This window comes from Trichechus manatus, unplaced genomic scaffold (assembly GCF_000243295.1).
Source record: "Trichechus manatus latirostris isolate Lorelei unplaced genomic scaffold, TriManLat1.0 scaffold00097, whole genome shotgun sequence".
NCBI lineage: Eukaryota > Metazoa > Chordata > Mammalia > Sirenia > Trichechidae > Trichechus > Trichechus manatus.
The window spans coordinates 3,699,045-3,719,390 of NW_004444033.1; the positions used below are offsets into that span (position 1 = coordinate 3,699,045).

General features: G+C 38.9%; 1 protein-coding gene across 4 annotated transcripts in view; it reads right to left on the reverse strand.

Annotated features, from left to right (window-relative positions):
• Positions 1–13,490, reverse strand: part of TNPO3 (transportin 3) — an 89,750-nt gene extending 76,260 nt beyond the window's left edge. The window contains exons 1-2 of one of the 4 annotated variants that reach the window (XM_004382656.2): positions 12,972–13,490; positions 3,873–4,031 (exon numbers count right to left, since the gene is read on the reverse strand). Coding sequence is in view for 3 of the 4 variants with exons in the window: in XM_004382654.2 (XP_004382711.1) it covers positions 12,972–13,091 (120 nt within the window). In the remaining variant the exon portion in view is untranslated. The remainder of the gene's footprint in view (positions 1–3,872; positions 4,032–12,971) is intronic. The other 3 variants (XM_004382654.2, XM_023737095.1, XM_023737092.1) reach the window with 3 other exon arrangements.
• Between the last annotated feature and the right edge of the window lie 6,856 nt (positions 13,491–20,346).

The following is a 20,346-nucleotide window of genomic DNA, read 5'->3' on the forward strand; positions in this document are numbered from 1 at the left end:
TAGAGCAATTTGAAAACATTTTTTATGAGTTAATACAATTAAAAAAAAAAAAAAAAAAAGCCAAAGTAGGAAAGTTCTGCAGAGTAGCTGACTATAAATGCCAAATACCAGAGATGCAAAGTAATATGAGGACTAAGAAAACAATTTAGCTCAGAATATTAGAAATAGTAACAATGGTCATTACTAGCACCACCTCTACCAATTTGTCTAGTATTTTGTAATTTTCAAAGAACTCTCGCTAATATCATTAGTTTAAAAACTGAATAGTAGGGCGAAAATCTCTTTTTTGATCCAGCTTTACAGCTGTAATAGACTCAATTATAGGAGTATTACATATATACCAAAGAAATACCACATTTACTTGTACGGTGTATATTTATGCTCTTTAAACCTCTTCTATATTTTAATCCTAGGGAAAATAAAGTACTAAAAGGTGAAATAACTTGCCCCGTGGCAAAAAAAAAAAAAAAAAAAGCTAGGAAATGGTAGACTAGAACAAAGCGGTTATATATACTCCTGATACTCCTAAGTTCATGCAGAGTCTGGAAACACTGCTCAAGGAAAAAGAGATATTAAACTATAGACATAAATTTTGGAGTCTAAAAGAAAAAGAGTGATGGCTATTTATAAAAATTAGAAGATGGTGATATGGGTAAAACAGGAAAGGGAAGGAACCATATGATGAGACAGAACACTTCATTAGAGGATGTTTTAACTCAAACCAGGGTAAAAACATGAATCAGAATAAATTGAGGGAGAAAGATATCCCAATCCTAAACAAAAACACCTAGATCTACAGGGAAATAAGATCTACATACTACCTACCTCTAAGAATACCTCATTCTCCTTTTATTCTGAAAATTTTACCCTGATTTTTTAAATAAATAATTTTTCCTTAAACTTTGTTCAGCTAGTTATAGTGGACACCTCTAAATTATTCAACCAAAGATTGGGCATTTTCAAAACTATGATGAATGCAAATGTTTCCATTAATAGGCCCCTAACGAGGCTGCTGTCACAACTTCTGCATAACCTAATTTAACAGTTCTCATGCTGAGTTCTGCATTCTACAGAAGTCCAAAAAATCTTCCAGATAGGCTTATTTTAAATGCTAACACGGGATGTACTAATAGCTATGTTAACTCCTATAAGGGGAAAAAAAAAAAAAAGGAGTTGGCAAACAGAATCACAATTACTCTCATTTCAGGGTGCAAAACAGAATCAAGTTTTAGTTTGAATTACTATGTAGCTAAATAAATCTAACATAACCAACTTGGAAAAGATGTCTCTAGCAGAATAAATGAATCCTTTTACCTTACTACCACAGTACCCTTAACTCTTGTAAGAGCTCAATTACAGAACTCATTAATTTTCTTTATATTGTAATTACAGTAGATTTTAATTTTCCAATAGAGTGTAAGATTTTCAAATATAAAGCATAGCCTTAATTATCTTTGCATCTTCCAAGTGCATAGATAAATCTTTGACCATACAGGCATTTTAATAAAGTATACATTAAATTTAAATAAGAAGCAAAACGAGATACCATCATCTCCTAACTCTACAACACCTCTTGGTTCTCCTAAACACAAGCCCATCCTTTTACTAGGTAGCTGAAATATTTAGAGTGGATTGGGGGACAGCTATGAGAACAGAATCCAAAACGTTTACAGAGAGGACAACAAAAAACAAGCAAATCAGTTCTTCATAGATAAGGAAAAAAGAAGCCCTGAGAGGATGAGACAATTTTCAGAGTCCTCATTTGTACATCACGTGCCTTGCAGGGACAGAGCCTCAGTTTTGTTTTGTTTTAAATGTATATTTTGTTTTAGTGATGAGAAGCTAAAATCTGAAGATTAAAAAAAATTTGAGTGAAGGGAACCTCAAAATGCAAAAAAAAAAAAAAAAAAGAATGTCTTTTCTGGAATGAGCTTACTTTAAAATATTATCAGTTATTTCTGAAATAGGAAAACAGTACTTAGCCCCATGCAACTAAAGCAAATATAAAACTTGCATTTTCTAATGCCTGTTATGTTATTATCCAGTTTGCTGTTTTTCAAATAAACTAAAACATAGATGATGGCTATATAAATTTCCTAGGATAATCCTATAGGGTTGTATAACAATTCCCAAATTACTCCTTGTGCAGATGTATTAGGTAGAACCAAAGGAAAAGAACTATCTCCCTTCTGATTTCAAGCACCCTTATTTATCCTGACACTGTCTCACCAGCTATTCAACTGTGCCTCTCCTTTCAAATATTTATCTTTTGAAATAAGAACGAAATACCGAATGGAGCTTGAAGACATTACGTCGAGTGAAATAAATCAGTCACAGCAGGACAAATACTGTATGATTTCACTTCGACAAGAAGAGGCAAAAGGGTATACAGACCAAAGTTTATTACTGGTTATCAGGGGCGGGAAAGAGAGGGAAGGGGGGGTGCCTATTACTTACAGAGTACTGAGTTCCATTTATGGTGATGGAAAAATCACAATAAGAGTAGGGCTGCAGAGCCAATTAATGTAATTGCTGTCAATAAGTTGTACACCTATAAAAAGTGGAATTGGCAAAAGTTGTGTGATACATATATTGACAACAATGACCAAAAAAAAAAAAAAAAAAAAAGAGTAGCTGCTGAGGCTGCTTATGTACAAATACCTTGTGGGATTTGGTTCCTTGGTTTGGAGGGTCATGGTTTTATGGGATATCCCAGTTAACTGGCCTAATAAAATACTTAGTGCCTATGTTCTACTTCCTAGTTCTTTGTGTAGTGCCTGGGGTCTTAAGAGTTTACAAGTGGCCATCCAAGGCACAACAACTGGTCTCTATTCACCTGGAGCAACAGAGGAAAGACAGTCAGGAACAGGAAGAGGAAATGGAATGTGTGCCTAACAGCCTCCATGAACAACTGCCTCCTTTGCCATGAGAACAGAAGAACTGGATGGTGCCCAGCTACCATTACCAAACATTTCGATCAAAGATTCTGCAGCGGAATCCTGATCAAAAGGGGGAAAATGCAGAAAAGAATTTCAAATTCTCATGGAATCCAGCCTTTCTGGAGCCACGGAGGCTGAATGAACCCCCAAAACTACTGCCCTAAAATAATCTTTAAATCTTAAACCAAATTTATCCCCTGATGTCTTCTCAAAACCAAACAATAGTTTAGCATAACTAGTAAAGAATGTCTGCTTTGAGCATGGTGCTCTTTTAAGATCTACCTGCATGGGATCAAACTGACAACAGCAACTCGAAAACTAGATGGAAATCTTAGGGGGCAGTGAGTTTATGTTAATGGTGGAGGAACAACTCTGAAAAGGAGGGTGAGAATGGTTCCACCACTCGAAGAATGTAATCAGTATCACTGAAGTGTACATATAAAAACTTGAATTGGTGTGTTATGTTTTTGCTGTGTATATTCTCAACAACAAACTAAAATATTAAAAAAAAAAAAAAAGAACTAAATACAAGAGTGACGTCTAAAGAAACCTGGTAAACTTGAATACCATAAACTACTAAAGTAAACCGTCAGTGAAAAATTACCCATGATGATACTGCCAGTACTGAATGGTAAGGAAGCATACTTTGATTTTATTTCAAATTCTAAGTAGGTTTAAGAATTGTTGGCATCCAAAAAGTAACCTGCAGTTGATCTTGTTTTGGTCACTAAGTTATAAAGAAAATGCAACCAAATCCTGATACCCTAGACACTACAGTACATTGCTCACTGTTCTTCCCCAGTGATAAACTGCAGAAGCAAGTGAGAGGGAGAAAGGAAAGAAGGGAAGAAGAAAGGGAGGGAAAGAAGGGAGAAGGGAGAGGGGGAAGGAAGGGAGGACAGATTCTTTACAAGGAGAGAATAAAGCACTTACACTTCATAGGACTTTCTAGCCACAGATGCCAGGTGCTACCCACTGAAATCCAGGCTTGGACTAAGCTCCACATTTCAGTAAGGACCATCTCAACCGAAGCCTGGGGCTCAGTCAGCAGGAGGAAGCTGCAGCTCCCACTAGCAGCACATTTCAAAGAGGCTGCAACAAGAGAACATTTTCCATTTAAGCATCTAATTCCAATCTCCCATTTCACAAAGCAGTAGCAGAACAGGCCTTTATATGAGTCTTTTCAAAAGATTATTTCCATGACTATGTGATGAATATGAGGCAGGCTATAACCCAGCAATCTTTTCACTAACATGCTCTAAATCCTTCATTATACTTCACAGCAGACCCTAAAAAGACTCTCCCCCTTTCTTCTGTAATGGTGCACTGTTGCTCCGAGACTCACTTCTACCCCAACAGTTTTAAAACTGCTGAATCAAATGAAATCACTGAACAGGCCCTCAACAATATAAGCACACCCCGATAGGAGCCTAAGGATTCATTAGCTGCCAAGAACTAGAAGAGGATTAGGACTGCTGGTTAATCCTACACAAAAACTCCTCAAATTAAGCGGAATTACTTAAAATACTTCACTGAGGACAGAAGAGCTCTGGCAAATAGAAAATGGGATTCTGGTAAGACAAATATTTGATTGAGACTTTAAGAGTAATATAAAAGTGTTGTACTATTTTTAGACATGTCAGTTAATGAATAATATATTTATTAAATAAAGACTTCCAAAGATTTGTAGTATGGGGGGGGTGCTACATCAGAGCACAGAGTGAAAAGAACTCTTAAAAACTATAAATCAGTCAAACAAAGCAACTTTTTAGACACATGCCCTGAAACAATATGATATAGAGCTAGAAAATCTGAATTTCTCAAACCAAGAAGAAACTATTTTCATGAGACAGGTAAAGAGAGAACCAAGACTAATTTATCTGAAATAGAAAAAGTAATTTTTTTAAAAGTAATCTGTTAAGTTTTTGTATCTAATACTTCATGAGAATTCTACAAATTTTAGAAAATTGCTAGATGGCATTCTTAGACAATGATAGGAAAAACTGGTTTCAAGGGATCTTATTTAAGAAAAATATAAGCTGAGGGACTCGTAAGAAGACCATGACTACCTAAAAAACATTTTTTTTCAATATAACCTATTTGGCAAGACAGCCTGAAGTAGAAAAACCACGATAAAATGAAACTGAGGTAATACCTTTAACACAGCAGTGATAAGTAAACAACACCCATTTCCAAATGCAGTTTTAAAAGAAAAATAATCATAAAGTATCTAACAAGCTTCCAGGCCCATAAAATATCCTGGTATGCAAATTAAGTAGCTTTTCTTTTTTTTTTTTAAATTTTATTTACTTTGTTATTGTTGAGCACATACCCAATAAGTAACTTTTCCTGACGCCAAAAAAACCCTCACTTATAGACAAATGTAAGTCAACTTTCATTTTCACTACCATTTCCATAATAATTAAATAGATATTTAAAAGGAAAATATTATTTACCTAACAGGAAGGAAGAGATTCCTAATTAAATATTATTCTTTAAAACATCATAAGGTATTCAAATTCCAGGAGAAATTCTCTAGCACTCTCCCAATCAACTCTGGAGACACAGTGCCCAGTCGCATCATTCTACCTTGCTCTCAAAGTAAGGCTCAATAAGACCAAATTGCAGCACTGCATACTGTGGTCTCTCCTTGGTTTCAGACAAAATCTCAGGGCTTCTGGGACAAATGTTTTCAAACAATCCTATGTCATGATAGCCTCTGTGAAACGAATCTTGGCTTAACTTTGTAGCTGTTGTCCACGCATAAGCTGGTACCACGATACCTTGCTGAAATTTTTGCATGCCAAGATGTAAAGAATCCCTATCCATATTTAAAATCCTTGGCCATCTATCTATGTGAATGTTAACCCCAAGAAGGTCTGAGAAAAGATAAATGTAAGTTTGGATACATAAAATCAACTTGGGTTGGGATTAACTGAAGCATGCATTCATTCCTTGATAATCACTTAACTGTGGGTCTTGCTAGCCATACTACACAGGCCTGATTTAAAAACAGAAAATGTCAAGCTTGAAACCATTTCACTTGAAGCAAATGGAGGGTATTTTCGTATTCTTGAAAGTCAAAAATATAGAAATGTATTTCATCACTAGTCTCTATTCCTGTCTACCTGAGCAAGTTTTAAAACAACTCAGATCAATCAGAAGAATGAGAATTTTATTGGCCATATTAAGCATATGTTAACATACACTGAAGATTCAAATTTTTCAAACTTATAAAATTGTGAGATGTCTAGCTAAAAGTATTGTGAAAGGTATTCAAGTGTTGGAAAACTCTGAATGCTTATAAAAACATAGGATTTTCAAGTCTAGTTTAGGGTATATTCTCCTGCTTTGGGGATATCTGTTTAAATGGTATTACACTACGGCTGAGATAAAAAATAAAGCAACGAAACAGAATAACAAAGAAAAACAACAAAAACTGTGCTGTGGGCTTGAGAAAAATTAAGTAAAAACCATAATGTAAACACCATTAACAGAAAACTTCTCACCAAAAACAAAAGAAAGGAAAGGAAAAGAACTTGTTTCACAGTATTTTTATTTTGCAAACTCTACCAGAAAGAAGAAAGCTAAATCAGTACTTTTAAGGGCCTCTGTATGTCAAACAGAAACCCTGGTGGCATAGTGGTTAAGAGTTCGGCTGCTAATCGAAAGGCTGGCAGTTCGAATCCACCAGGCGCTCCTTGGAAACCCTATGGGGCAGTTGTACCCTGTCCTATACGTTCACTGTGAGTTGGAACCAACTCCACAGCAACAGGTTTGGTTTTTTTTTTTTTTTTTTGGTATACCAAACACTACAAAATTATCCCCTTTAGCAGTACTGTGAACTTCCAATAAAGGGAAATAAGGCTTCCCTCTGGGACTTCACCTGTACAGCAGTAAGACAGTCTACAGTAAACATTCTAGAAATATTTCAGTACCATGGGGCAAGCTAGAGAAATGTAAAAGGTAATCTGGGCAATCTCATATTCCTATGAATTAAATTGTTTTTAAAATTCTATATAATCGATTTTCCATTTCCCCCATAAATAACAGTATAGTTACCATGAATGCTGAAATGTCTGAAAAGCTTTAGAAGAAAACTGTTATAATTAGAAAATGTAGCAAAGCTCTAGTAACTTTACATCAGAATCGAACCATCAGTCAACTTTGGCTCAAGGCCTGGGAAGACAAGAAATAAGCTAATCCAAATACAGACTACCATGCCTACAGAAACCATCACAACAAATTTACATACATAGGCTCCAATACACCAAACACATGAAATGTTCTATATCTGCACTGTCCAATGTAATAGCACTAGCCAAAAGTTGGTATTGAAGACTTGAAATATGGCTAGTGCTACTGAGGAAATTATTTTTAACTTTAATTTTAATGAATTTAAATTTAAACAGGTACATATGGCTAGTGGCTACCATATGGATGATGCAGCTAAACTTGTAAGCTCTTTGGGAGAAAAGCCTTTGATTTTTATTATTTACTTATACACCCCATTTCTAGCACACTACAAGGCATACATTATTCATTTGTTCATTGAACTAACTGATCCACAGATACTGTACAGGGATATTTTCTATTTTCTAGGAGGCTTTCCTTTAAAAGTACATGATGTTTTCACGGTCTCAACTAGAGAATTAAGGCGTAAGAATAAACCACACCTATATTCTCAGGTAAATCAAATCAGTGACTCCAACTGCTAGAGAAAACCAGCTTTCAGAACTGGCTAGAAGAATCTAGGCTAAAGAATCAAGAAATTCCAAACAGGAAACGCACTGAGAAAGAAGTGTGAAGCTGGTATTCCATGACCCATGACCTTCCTGATCTGATATTTAGACAAAGAAAATTCCCAAGGACGTGATAAACCAAACATGATCATGCCAACTTAGTCCATCATTTGATTTATGGTTTTCAACATTCCTTTACAGTTTCTACATTGGGCTTTTATAAAACTTTTGAGGTAACCTCTAACCCACAGATTGTCTCTGTAAAAGCAGTGTTCTCTTTGTAATTTAAATTGTTGCTTTTAGGTGCCAAGTTGGTTCCAACTCATAGCAACCCTACATACAACAGAACAAAACATTGCCTGGGTTCTGTGCCATCTTCACAATCCTTATGTTTGAGCCCACGGTTGCAGCCACTGTGTCAATCTATCTTGTCGAGGGTCTTCTTCATTTTTGCTGACTCTCTACTTTACCAAGCATAATTTAAATCAGAGCCTTAAAATAACTCAGTAGCACAGTCCTATACCCATAGTTACGACCAACTCATTAGTCCTATAAGGAGATGGTCTTTCCTCCCGTTGCTTTCTACACATCTGCCAATTTTGGTTACTGGCCACAGACAAAGGAAACAACTAAGTGTTCAGAACAGGCCCTTGCTAGACAGGCATCCTTTAAGATTTGCCTCAAAATAATTTTATTTCTTTTAGATCATGTCTGCCTATCACATACAGCATAACCACAGCTGTAGGTTGTTTCCAAGAACTTTGCTGGACAAAAAGTTTAACTTAATTAATAGTAACTCTTCAGAAAATGGCTGTTTTAAAGAGTGATTTTACAGCAAACCAAGTAAATTGTGTTCTTTACCAGTTTCAAACAAAAATTAAAATGCAATGCTTGTTACTACACTAAACCAGACTTTTGGTTACAAATGCCATTTAATGACTACTTCAAGAAAGCTTTACCGAATCAAAAAGTTCCTCTCCCTTTCTGTACCTGACTCTTTCCAAGTATGCAATATGAACTTATCTCACAGAAGTTTTTTACAGAAGGTTGGAAAGATTGAAAACAAAGCGTCACAGAAGGGTGAATAATACTGTTTATTTTCAATCATCCATGAATATGGTGGAGAGAGACAGCAAAATAAATGAAATTCACAGATTTAGACAAATTTAAGTCAACTGACCTTTGGAGGTGACTACAAGCAAGTATTCATTCAACAAACATTTTTAAGAACCAGACATCTTGATAGTTTCTCTTTCTTAATAAACATGGTTTGTTTCTTCAATTATGGGTATAGGACTACATAAACAAATAAATGTGACAAGAATCTTACAGTCCGGTAGGGGAGATAAAACAAATTTTCGAAAAGATAAAAAATGGCAAACGCATGAAATAAAGTGCTCTAGGAGTTCAGTAGGGGAAAAATGACTTCAGCTGAAGAGAATCAGTGACACCTTGAAGAAGGCAGAAATTTAGACTGGGCTTTTAAAAGATGGGTTACTGTCTGCACTTGAAGACAGTTGACAGTTAAAAGCACAAAGGTAAGAAATCAAAGAAATAACAAAATTGGACAAACGCAGTGCCCCTCTCCCCACCCCCACCCTCCAAAAAAAGCATTTATTTACTATGGGAGATACTACAGGTACTTGAATGCTGATGAAAAGGACCCAATAAGGGAGTCTGGGGATGCAAGGTGAAATAGGAGATAACCAAAATATTAATGTCCCTGAGAATTCAGAAGATGAGATGCAGAGCATACCTGGGTCTCACAGGAGGCAGAACAGTGGGATTTACCCACGCAGAAGTTTACCAAAGCAGAGGGGAAGGGTTTATGGTATATCTAGGAAAGTGATTGGAATGATAGACTTTGGGATCCAAATTGGATAAGGAGAGAAGACAGGATGACCCAATAAAGAAAAAAAATAAAGGAGACAGTCAATGGATTCAGGTTTTGATGAAATTCAAGAGTAAAGGGTCTTCTGTTTAACAGAGCCCTAGTGGAGAGTGGTTAAAGCATTCAGCTGCCAACCAAAAGCTTGGCGGTTCGAACCCACCAGCAACTCTGCAGGAGAAAAATGTGGCAGCCTGCTTCTGTAAAGATTACAGCCTTGGAAACTGTGTGGGGCAGTTCTACTCTGTCCTATAGGGTTGCTAAGAGTCAGAATCGACTCAAGAGCAATGGGTTTGGGTTTTGTTTTTGTTTTGTTTTTTTCTGGGAGGGGGGCTGACTGAACACAACTGTTTGCCTCAGGGTCCTTCCAAAAATCCACTAAAATGACAGTAAATAAAATAATAATAAAGATGGGAATCCACAAAGACAAAGACAATAGAAACAGATGACAAATACCAACAAAACTATGGAGACTGGAAAGCTAATGGATAAGTGTCGACTGTCTTAGCAGATCTGAGAAGGCTTGACTCGTGGGGAAGGAGAAGATGGGATGAGAATGGGGAAGCCAAGGGGTAGCTTGATTCATATTACAAAATCCCAGAAAGGCTCAGGAATTGGAAGCACCAAGTACAGCTGAAGGTAGATGCACAGGTGAAGCTAAAAACAAAGGGATGCGCTGAAAATCTGTGTAAGAAGCCGTTAAGACTCCTAGATTCCCTCCTGAGTGAGTGGCAAGGCTACTATCTTCCCACCATCACAGAAGACTCAGGGTCTACTTTGGAAGGATTGAAATAGGACTTTGGACTCTTGTACAGAGCCCTGGTGGCACAGTGGTTAAAAGCTTGGCTGCTAACCAAAAGGTCGGCAGTTCAAATCCACCACCCACTCCTCTGAAACCCAATGGGGCAGTTACACTCTGTCCTACAGGGTCGCTATGAGTCGGAATTGACTCAACGGCAGTAGGTTTGGTTTTTGATTGGTTGGACTCTTGGACAACAGATTCAGCTAAGGATAAAAGTATAATACTGAAAACCGGAGATTAAATTAAAGCCTACATATTTATTGGTGAGATCCACTCTAAGCTCATTTCCCAACCTGGCCCTGAGAACACTGGCAGTCTAGCTTATAACTCCCAGGCAGATAATTTAAAGATTCTTCTCGGGGAAAAACTGGCCCCAAAAAAGCAGACCAACAGAAAGACAATGGTAGAGAAGGGGCAGAAGTTTGCTTCTCAATTATTCATCAAATGAGGGATGGACATTGATGATGTGTGATTGTGCTGGATATTTTCCAGGTCCACTTTTTCACCTTTCTTACCATGTTTTCTGCCCTAGTAGGCTGGCCTCTATGGACTGTATCAACAGGTTCTCATGTCCCCTGGCTTCTGGTTAGGTATGGCCAGTGAGGAGTCCCAGCAGGAAACCGGAAGAAAATGAGGTCAAGATATTTAGTCCTCCAGCTTCCTCCCTAAAAGGTCACCTCAAACTGGCTGTGTCCCTTCAAATGAAAAGTCAGCATTCCTCTCAAGGCAGCAAACATCATACTCTTTCTTCAAGTCTGAGTAAACACTCTGTCTCCTAGCCCCTCTTCAGACAGAAGATGTTAACAGTTTGGCTACAGGTTACCACACCATTTCTTGTGGTACCATTATATCCACATCTTTATAAATAGTACCCTTGTAAAAGAAACCCTTCTGTAATTATTCTACTCCAAATGTGCCATCTGCTTCTGTTGAGATTTTGACGATTAACAATAGTGATGATGATAATAGGTTGTAGCAGAGAGTGTGGAAAATAGAGAAAAGTGACTAACATTTAAATAACAACATATTCGAGCTCTATGTGTCAAGAACTTTTCTAAGTTCTTTGTACGTTATTAACTCATTTAATCACAACTACGCTCGTGGTAAGCAAGGATTTTTGTCTGGCACACTTCCATATACCAAGGCCAAGAACAGTGCTAGTACATGCTAAGCACTCAAGTACTGACTTACATACACACAGGATAAGCAGACTTAGAAGGGAAATGCTGGCTTTTGTAGTATGATGTAGCATTACTGCTATTTATACTTTAGGAAACTATAAGATAATCAGGGACATGTGACTCCCCAAATCACAGAAACAGACTAAAATACTAAATGAGAGCATAACATGAATGATTTTATGTAACTTAAAGTGAGTCTTATCTTCCCACCAAGTAAACCAGTATTTGGGTCCCAATTTTAAAAACTAAGTGTAACAACTGACAAATGCTGAATTGACAAATGTTTTCGTAATCTATATTTTTTACAATTTTCAAAAAGTGCAATATTCAAAACTGAAAATTTTAAAATATTTACTATGCACTTGCAGCCATCTTTAGCTTTTGTTTAAAAAAAGGAAGACGGAATTTCTTTTAAAACTATGCTTGGGACTATAAAATGCAAAAATAAGAAAGATAAGGTGGGTATTTTGTCAGTTTGTATAAGCCTTTTCAGTTTCCAAAGTACTTTCCAATTTGTAAACTAAATCCTACTTAAAGGACCTAAGTCAGCAAGATCACCAAGTATTCACACACTCACACAGAAATAAAGCACAGCGAAGGTGAGTGTGAAAATTGGAGGGGGGAGCATAAAATAGGTGAATCAAAGAATGCTGAACTAATTCAACAGATAGGTATGATAGTTTGTAATTATAGGTAACAAGCGGCTTTTCTCAAACACTTCACAGGACGCTCACAACAGTTCTATGGAACCGATGACACCCATCTTAATACAAAAAACTGGAAGTCAGGAAAGTGACAAAAGCAGAAAACCCACATGCAGAAAAATGAAAATTCCAGATTTTCTGAAACCAAAATTGATACTTTTTTCTTTACACTATGTTACACCCCAAAACACATGGGAAACTCACCTAGAAACCTGAGAAGTTTCGAGAATAATGAGCTCAAACAAACTAGAGTGAGAATCGGCGAGGAATAGTGACGTGAGTAAGGTTACGACTAGGCAGAAATTGCCAGATGCAACACCTGGAAACGGGGGGAAGGAACACGGATAAAGCGTTCTTAAGTGGAAGGTGGACAAAGAATGGGATTGAGTTGAAGGAAGACGAAACGGAAGAGCTGGGCCTAAAAAGTAGTATCAAGAGTAAAACTTAAACGGACTAGATCGATGCCACAAGCGAAAAGTATAGGATTTACAAATCAGATTCTACGGGTTGGGAAAAGGGCCAGTTCGCGACCAAGCAGTTGCGACTAGTTTCCGAAAAGGGCATATATGCAGTTTCTCAGCCCCACCCCGCGGCAGCAGCTCCTCCCCAAGGAGGACCTCACGAGGCCAAAAGCCGGGCTGAGGCTGCCTCCTCGAGCCTAGGTCTCGTTCCGCCTCTGCCCCGCGGGGCAGAACGGCCTCTTCGGGCCCCTCACCGAACGCTGCAGCTCCCCAAGCCAAAACGAGGCGCGCTCCTTTCCGCTGGGATCTGGGTCGTGGTAAAGCGCCTGAACTGCCTGATACACGAGCTGCAAAGTCGGCTTCGCTCCTTCCATGGTGGTGGTGGCAGTGGTGGCAGCGATGGCTCTGGCTCCTCTCCCGAGGCTTCTCCGGTTGCTCCGCCTTTGCGCTTCCTCACTGCCTCGGCCACGGCCGCTCCCTAACTGGCGCCATCTCCTCCTTTTTGGCCGTTACCAGGGCAGAGGGGTTCTGCGTGGAAGTTGCCCCCTCGGAAACAGCGGTCAGGTCGTATTCAGGTTCCTGCCCTTTTTTCCGATCCTTCCACTAGGCTCCAGACTTCTGGGTCCAGACGCTGATGCTCGCCTCCTCGCCCACTGTCTTTCTCTCAGAAGTCTAATCCCACGAGACAAACCACACACAGGACCTCAGCCGCGTTTACCCGGACCGGAAGCGGCTGCACAGCTACCTTTGGCACACTTCCGCCCGGTGCTCTGCAAACGGCCTCCTCCCCGCCACGCCTCCTCCGTGTTTCCCCGCCCTTTCCGGAAGTGACCCTGCTGTGCCAGGACTCGGTGAGGAAGTGTTAGGTTCACTTGTCTTCCTTTCTTGTGTCCGGGTGGAGCTTTAGGACCGATTTGTGGCCCATCCCCGAGCTGCTCTTCCCTTCTTCGCATCGTAGCTTGTGTCTTTACTCCCCATTCCGACTTCCCTATCCCTCTTCAGAGAATCTTCTGGCCTTACGAACCAGGCTAGTCAATTCAACCATACGCAGAGTGTTCACTGTATTGGAGACCCAAAGATGACTTCAGTCACTGTTCTTGCGCTGACTCTACTGGAGGAGACAGACGCGTAATCAATTAACTATTATACAAACCTGAAATAGGTGCCTCATTGAAATAATGCAAAATGTCTACAATCCCAAGCTCTTACACCCAAAAGGGGTCTTTCATTCTACCGCCCTGGATGTTCTGAACTCATGATTAAGTGTTCTGGAATTCCCATTCATCGAAATAGTTATCCATAATTTGTTATGATCCATACAGTTGAATGCCTTTGCATAGTCAATAAAACACAGGTAAACATCTTTCTCGTATTCTCTGCTTTCAGCTAAGATCCATCTATCATCAGCAATGATATCCGTCATTCCACGTCTTCTGAATCCAGCTTAAATTTCTGGCAATTCCTTGTCGATGTACTGCTGCAACCGTTTTGGAATTATCTTCCGCAAAATTTTATTTGCATGTGATATTAATGATATCGTTTGATAATTTCAGACATTCTGTTGGATCACATTTCTTTGGAATGGAAGCAAATATGGATCTCTTCTAGTCGGTTGGCCAGGTAGCTGTTTTCCAGATTTCTTTGTATAAATGAGTGAGTGCTTCCAGCATTACATGCGTTTGTTGAAACATCTCAATTAGTATTCCGTCAGTTTCTGGAGCCTTGTTTTTCACCAATGCTTTCAGTGCAGCTTGGACTTATTCCTTCAATACCATTGGTTCTTGATCATATGCTACTTCCTGAAATGGTTGAACGTTGACCGATTCCTTTTGGTACAGTGACTGTGTATTCTTTCCCTCTTCTTTTGATGCTTCCTGCATCGTTCAGTATTTTGCCCATAGAATCCTTCAGTACTGCAACTCGCTTAAATTTTTTCTTCAGTTCTTTCACCTTGAAATCTTCTGTTCAGCTTTTTTGCTTCATCATTTCTTCCAATTGCTCTAGCTACTCTATGTTCAAGAGCAGGTTTCAGAGTCTCTTCTGCCAGCCATTTTGTTCTGTTCTTTCTTTCCTGTCTTTTTAACGATCTTTTGCTTTCTTTATGTATGATGTCATCCCATAACTCATCTGGTCTTTGGTCATTAGTGTTCAACGTGTCAAATCTGTTCTTGTAATGGTCCCTAAGTTCAGGTGGGATATACTCAAGGTCATAGTTTGGCTCTTGTGGACTTGTTTTAATTTTCTTCAGCTTCAACTTGAACTTGGCTATGAGCAGTTGATGGTCTGTTCTGCAATTGACTCCGGGCCTTGTTCTGACTGATGATATTGAGCTTCTCCATTGTCTCTTTCCACAGATATAGTTGATTTGATTCTGGTGTATTCCATCCAGGGAGGTCGACATGTATAGTCACCATTTATGTTGTTGAAAAAAGGTATTTGCAACAAATAAGTTGTTGGTCTTGCAAAATTCTGTCATGCGATCTCCGGCATCATTTCTATCACCAAGGCCGTATTTTCCAACTACAGATCCTTCTTTGTTTCCAACTTTCACATTCCAATCACCAGTAATTATCAGTGCATCTTAATTGCATGTTTGATCAATTTCAGACTGCAGAAGTTGGTAAAAATTTTCAATTTCTTCGCATCTTTGGCCTTAGTAGTTGGTGCATAAATTTGAGTAGAAGTCATATTAACTCGTCTTCCTTGTAGGCGTATGGATATTATCCTATCACTGACAGCATTGTACTTCAGGATGGATCTTGAAATGTTCTTTTTGACGATCAATCAACACCATTTCTCTTCAAGTGTCATTTCCGATATAGTAGACCATATGATTGTCCGATTCAACATGGCCAATACCAGTCCATTTCAGCTCACTTATGGCTAGGATATTGATCTTTATGCATTCCATTTCATTTTCGACAACTTCCAATTTTCCTAGATTCATACTTCAAACATTTCACATTCCGATTATTGATGGATGTTTGCAACTGCTGCGTCTCATTTTGAGTCGTGCCAAACCCTTAGGCAGACTTAAGTACTTAACAAAATAATTTTTTTAATGTTCTTAAGGAACGGTCTTGACACAAGATCCTTATCCAAGTCCCCTCAGCAGCCCTCAGGAAATGTTTAAGATAATTACCTTGTAACTGCCCTGTAAAATCCCTTTAGTCACGTATTCAAACTAACCAATCCAAATAACCCACATTCAGATTTCCAACCAATCACTGTAAAGCGCACCTACCTCAAGTTGTCCTACCTCCTGATGTTGCAACTTCCAATCAGAATATTGTAACCTAGTTCCTGGTTTCTGCCCTATATCTATCCCTGGGAAGCAGCCACCCCTTGGAATTGTTAATTTTTACTCTGTGTGGGATAACATCTCCCCATCTGAATGTCTCTTACGTTTTCAATAAATCTCTTTGTTTCACTTTAACAGAGTCTGTTTTGCTCTAGGATACTATTTGAAAAGAACGAAAAGCAGTTCAATACAGTGTAAAAAGAACAATGTTGGACCTCCTATCTCACACCATATTAAAAAAAAAAAAAAAGAAAAGGATCATAGAACTTAAATCTAAGACCTAAAGATATAAAACTCTTAAAAGAGAACATGACCTTGGATTAAGCAATGGTTTCTTAGATATAGCACTTACAGCAGAATCCACAAAAGGAAAGATAAATTGGACTTTATCAAAATTAAAGACTTGTGTGTGTCAAAGGACACTACCAAGAAAGTGAAGCGACAATTCACAGAATGAGGGAAAATATTTGCAAAACATATACCTGATAAGCAATTAGTATCTAGACTATATAAGGAATTCTTACACCTCAGTAATGAAAAGACAACATGGCAAATGATTTGAATAGACATTTTTCCAAAGAAGATGCTAATGGACAGTAAACACTTGAAAAGATGCTCAACGTCATTAGCAATCAGGGAAATGCAAATCAAAACCACAGTGAGATACCACTTCACATTCCACTGGGAAGGCTAAAAAATATAAAAAGTTTTGGTAAAGATGTGGAGAAATTGGAACCCTGATACGCTGCTGGTGGGATTGTAAACTGGTGCAGCTGTTTTGGAAAACAGCCTGGCAGTCTGTCAAAAGGTTAAACATAAAATTACAAAATGACCTAGCAACTCCACTCTTAGGTATATACCCAAGAGAAAGAAAAACGTACCCGCACAGAAACTTGTACACAAACAATTATAGGATCAGTATTCATAATAAAAAATTGAAAACAACTCAAATGTCTGTTAATTTATGAATGGATAAATAAAATGTACTTATACATACAAAGACTCCCTGGGTGGCACAGTTAAACGATCAACTAAAACCAAAAGATTGGTAGTTTGAACGTACCCAGAGGCATCTTAGAAGAAAGGCCTGGTGATCTGCTTCTGAAAGGTCATAGCCTTGAAAACACTATGGAGTACAATTTTACTCTGACTGCATGGGGTCACCCTAAGTTGGAATCAACTTGATAACAATAGGTTTGTTTTTTTCATTCTGCTCTTTATATAACTCAAAAGTGATTAAATTTAAGGCCCACCCTAATCTGGTATGACATCATTAACATAACAAAAGAAAATCCCTATCTCTAAACAGGATCACATCCACAGGTACAGGGGTTAGGACTTCAACACATATTTTGGCTGGGGGGCGGAGGACACAATTTAATCCATAACAACATGAAATATTTGTAATTCCAAAACCTCTGTTTCTTTTGTTCTTAGGCACAATGGCCACACAGGAAAAATTGGACTCTGATGCAAAGTTTGATGTGCCCAACCCTAACCCCAACACTGTTGTTGTTGTTAGGTGTCGTCAAGTCAGTTCCAACTCACAGAGACTCTATGTGCAACAGAACAACAGCCCATCCTGTGCCATCCTCACAATCATTGTTATGTTTGAGCCCATTGTGCCAGCCACTGTGTCAATCCATCTTGTCGAGGGTCTTCCTCTTTTTCGCTGACCCTCTGCTTTACCAAGCATGATGTCCTTTTCCGGGGACTATTGTTGTTGTTAGGTGCCGACGAGTTGGTTCTGACTCATAGCCACCCTATGTACAATAGAACGAAACGCTGCCCAATCCTGCGCCATCTTCACGATTGTTGTTATGCTTGAGCCCATTGTTGCAGCCCCTGTGTCAATCCATCTCGTTGAGGGTCTTGCTCTGTTTCACTGATCCTCTACTTTACCAAGCATGATGTCCTTCTCCAGGGACTGATCTCTCCTGATAACACTACAAAAGTATGTGAGACAAAGTCTTGCCATCCTTGCTTCTAAGGAGCATTCTGGCTGTGCTTCTTCCAAGATGAATTTGTTCATTCTTCTGGCAGTCCATAGTATATTCAATATTCTTCACCAACACCACAATTCAAAGGCATCCATTCTTCTATGGTCTTCCTTATTTATTGTCCGGCTTTCACATGCATATGAGGCGATTGAAAACACCATGACCTGGGTCAGGTGCACCTTAGTCCTCAGAGTGACGTCTTTGCTTTTCAACACTTTAAAGACGTCTTTTCAGCAGATTTGCCCAGTGCAATGCGTCATTTGATTTCTTGATTGCTGCATACATGGGTGTTGATTGTGGATCCAAGTAGAATGAAATCCTTGACAACCTCAATCTTTTCTCTGTTTATCATGATGTTGCTTATTGGTCCAGTTGTGAGGATTTTTGTTTTCTTTCTGTTGAGGTGTAATCCATACTGAAGGCTGTGGTCTTTAATCTTCATCAGTAAATGCTTCAAGTCCTGTCTGCTTTCAGCAAGCAAGGTTGTGTCATCTGCATATCGCAGGTTGTTAATGAGTCTTCCTCCAATCCTGATGCCCCATTCTTCTTCATATAGTCCAGCTTCTCAGAGTATTTGCTCAGCATACAGATTGAATAAGTATGGTGAAAGGATACAACCCTGAGGCACACCTTTCTTGACTTTAAACCACGCAATATCTCCTTGTTCTGTTTTAACGACTGCCTCTTGGTCTAAGTACAGTTTCCTCATGAGTACAATTAAGTGCTTTGGAATTCCCATTCTTCGCAATGTTATCCATAATTTGTTATGATCCACACAGTTGAATGTCTTTGCATAGTCAATAAAACACAGGTAAACATCTTTCTGGTATTCTCTGCTTTCAGCCAATATCCATCTGACATCAGCAATGATATCCCTGATTCCACGTCCTCTTCTGAATCTGGCTTGAATTTCTGGCAGTTCCCTGTCAATATACTGTTGCAATAACTTTTGAATGATTCTCACCAAAGTTTTACCTGCGTGTGATATTAATGATATTGTTTGATAATTTCGGACATTCTGTCGGATCACCTTTCTTTGGAATGGGCACAAACATGGATCTCTTCCAGCTGGTTGGCCAAGCAGCTGTCTTCCAAAGTTCCTGGCATAGACGAGTAAGCACCTTCAGTGCTGCATCTGTTTCTTGAAACGTCTCAGTTGGTATTCTGTCAATTCCCGGAGCCTTGTTTTTTCACCAATGCCTTCAGTGCAGCTTGGACCTCTTTCTTTAGTACCTTCGGTTCTTGATCATGTGCTACCTCCTGAAATGATTGAATGTCGACCAGTTCTTTTTGGTGCAGTGACTCTGTATATTCTTCCATCTGCTTTTGATGCTTCCTGCGTCATTCAATATTTGCTACATAGAATCCTTAAAAATTGCAATTTGAGGCTTGAATTTTTTCATCAGTTCTTTTAGCTTGAAAAGTGCCCCAATGTTAAAGGCCCCTATTCCTTTCTCATGAAACAGGTTTCATAAACAAGAAAGTGTATTTTTTTGAGAGAAAGAAGAAAAAAGAGAGCAAGTGTTTCTTTTACTCACTAGTGATGAGCTTACCCAAGGGTCGAAGGCCCACACCTCAGTGCACAAGGTCCTCCCCAGACTTGTGTAATTTCTGTACTCCCTCGACCTGCCTGGGGGCTTCTATAAAAGCTCAAATCAGCTATGGGATGGCACTTGCGATTGTGGAGAACTTCAGATTACACAAAACATAGGTTGTAGTCCCATACAGCCCTCTTTAGTTCTCTTCTCTGGTCCCTTTACCCTTCCTCCTCCATCCTCTAAACCTCAGGGTGAGTCAAGCCACGTGCTAAGGGGAGACGTTGCCAAGGCCGCCTTTGGTTTTCCTCTAGTCCTCATTCTTTACTTGTTTGGGTTGTTCAGCCCTTCCTAGGAATCCTTTTTTTTCCTAAGTGAATTCAAATTGAGTTTCTGTCACTTGCCATCAAGAGTTTTGATGAATACTCCGCCATTACGACCTCCGGCCTTGGAGAGTTGGGAGCAGGCCCTCATCTTTGCTGGAAGAATCAGGTAACACCAGACTTCTCCTTTGGCACACAATTCATAGCAAAGCAGCACTGACTGCATCCGGGGCTGAGATGTGTTATACTTCACTAAAGGAAGTGTAGTTCATTAAAAAAACAGGTTATGAACCAGCAGGTATTTATCCTTGGATTGGATTTCACAGCTCCCTGCCAGGAACAGCAGCCATAATTTTTTTCTTATTTCATTTTATTTTATTGTTGTAGTTATTTGAAGTTTACATTTCAAGTTAGTCTCCCATACAAAATTTTATACATACATTGTTATGTGACCCTAATTGTTCACCCCA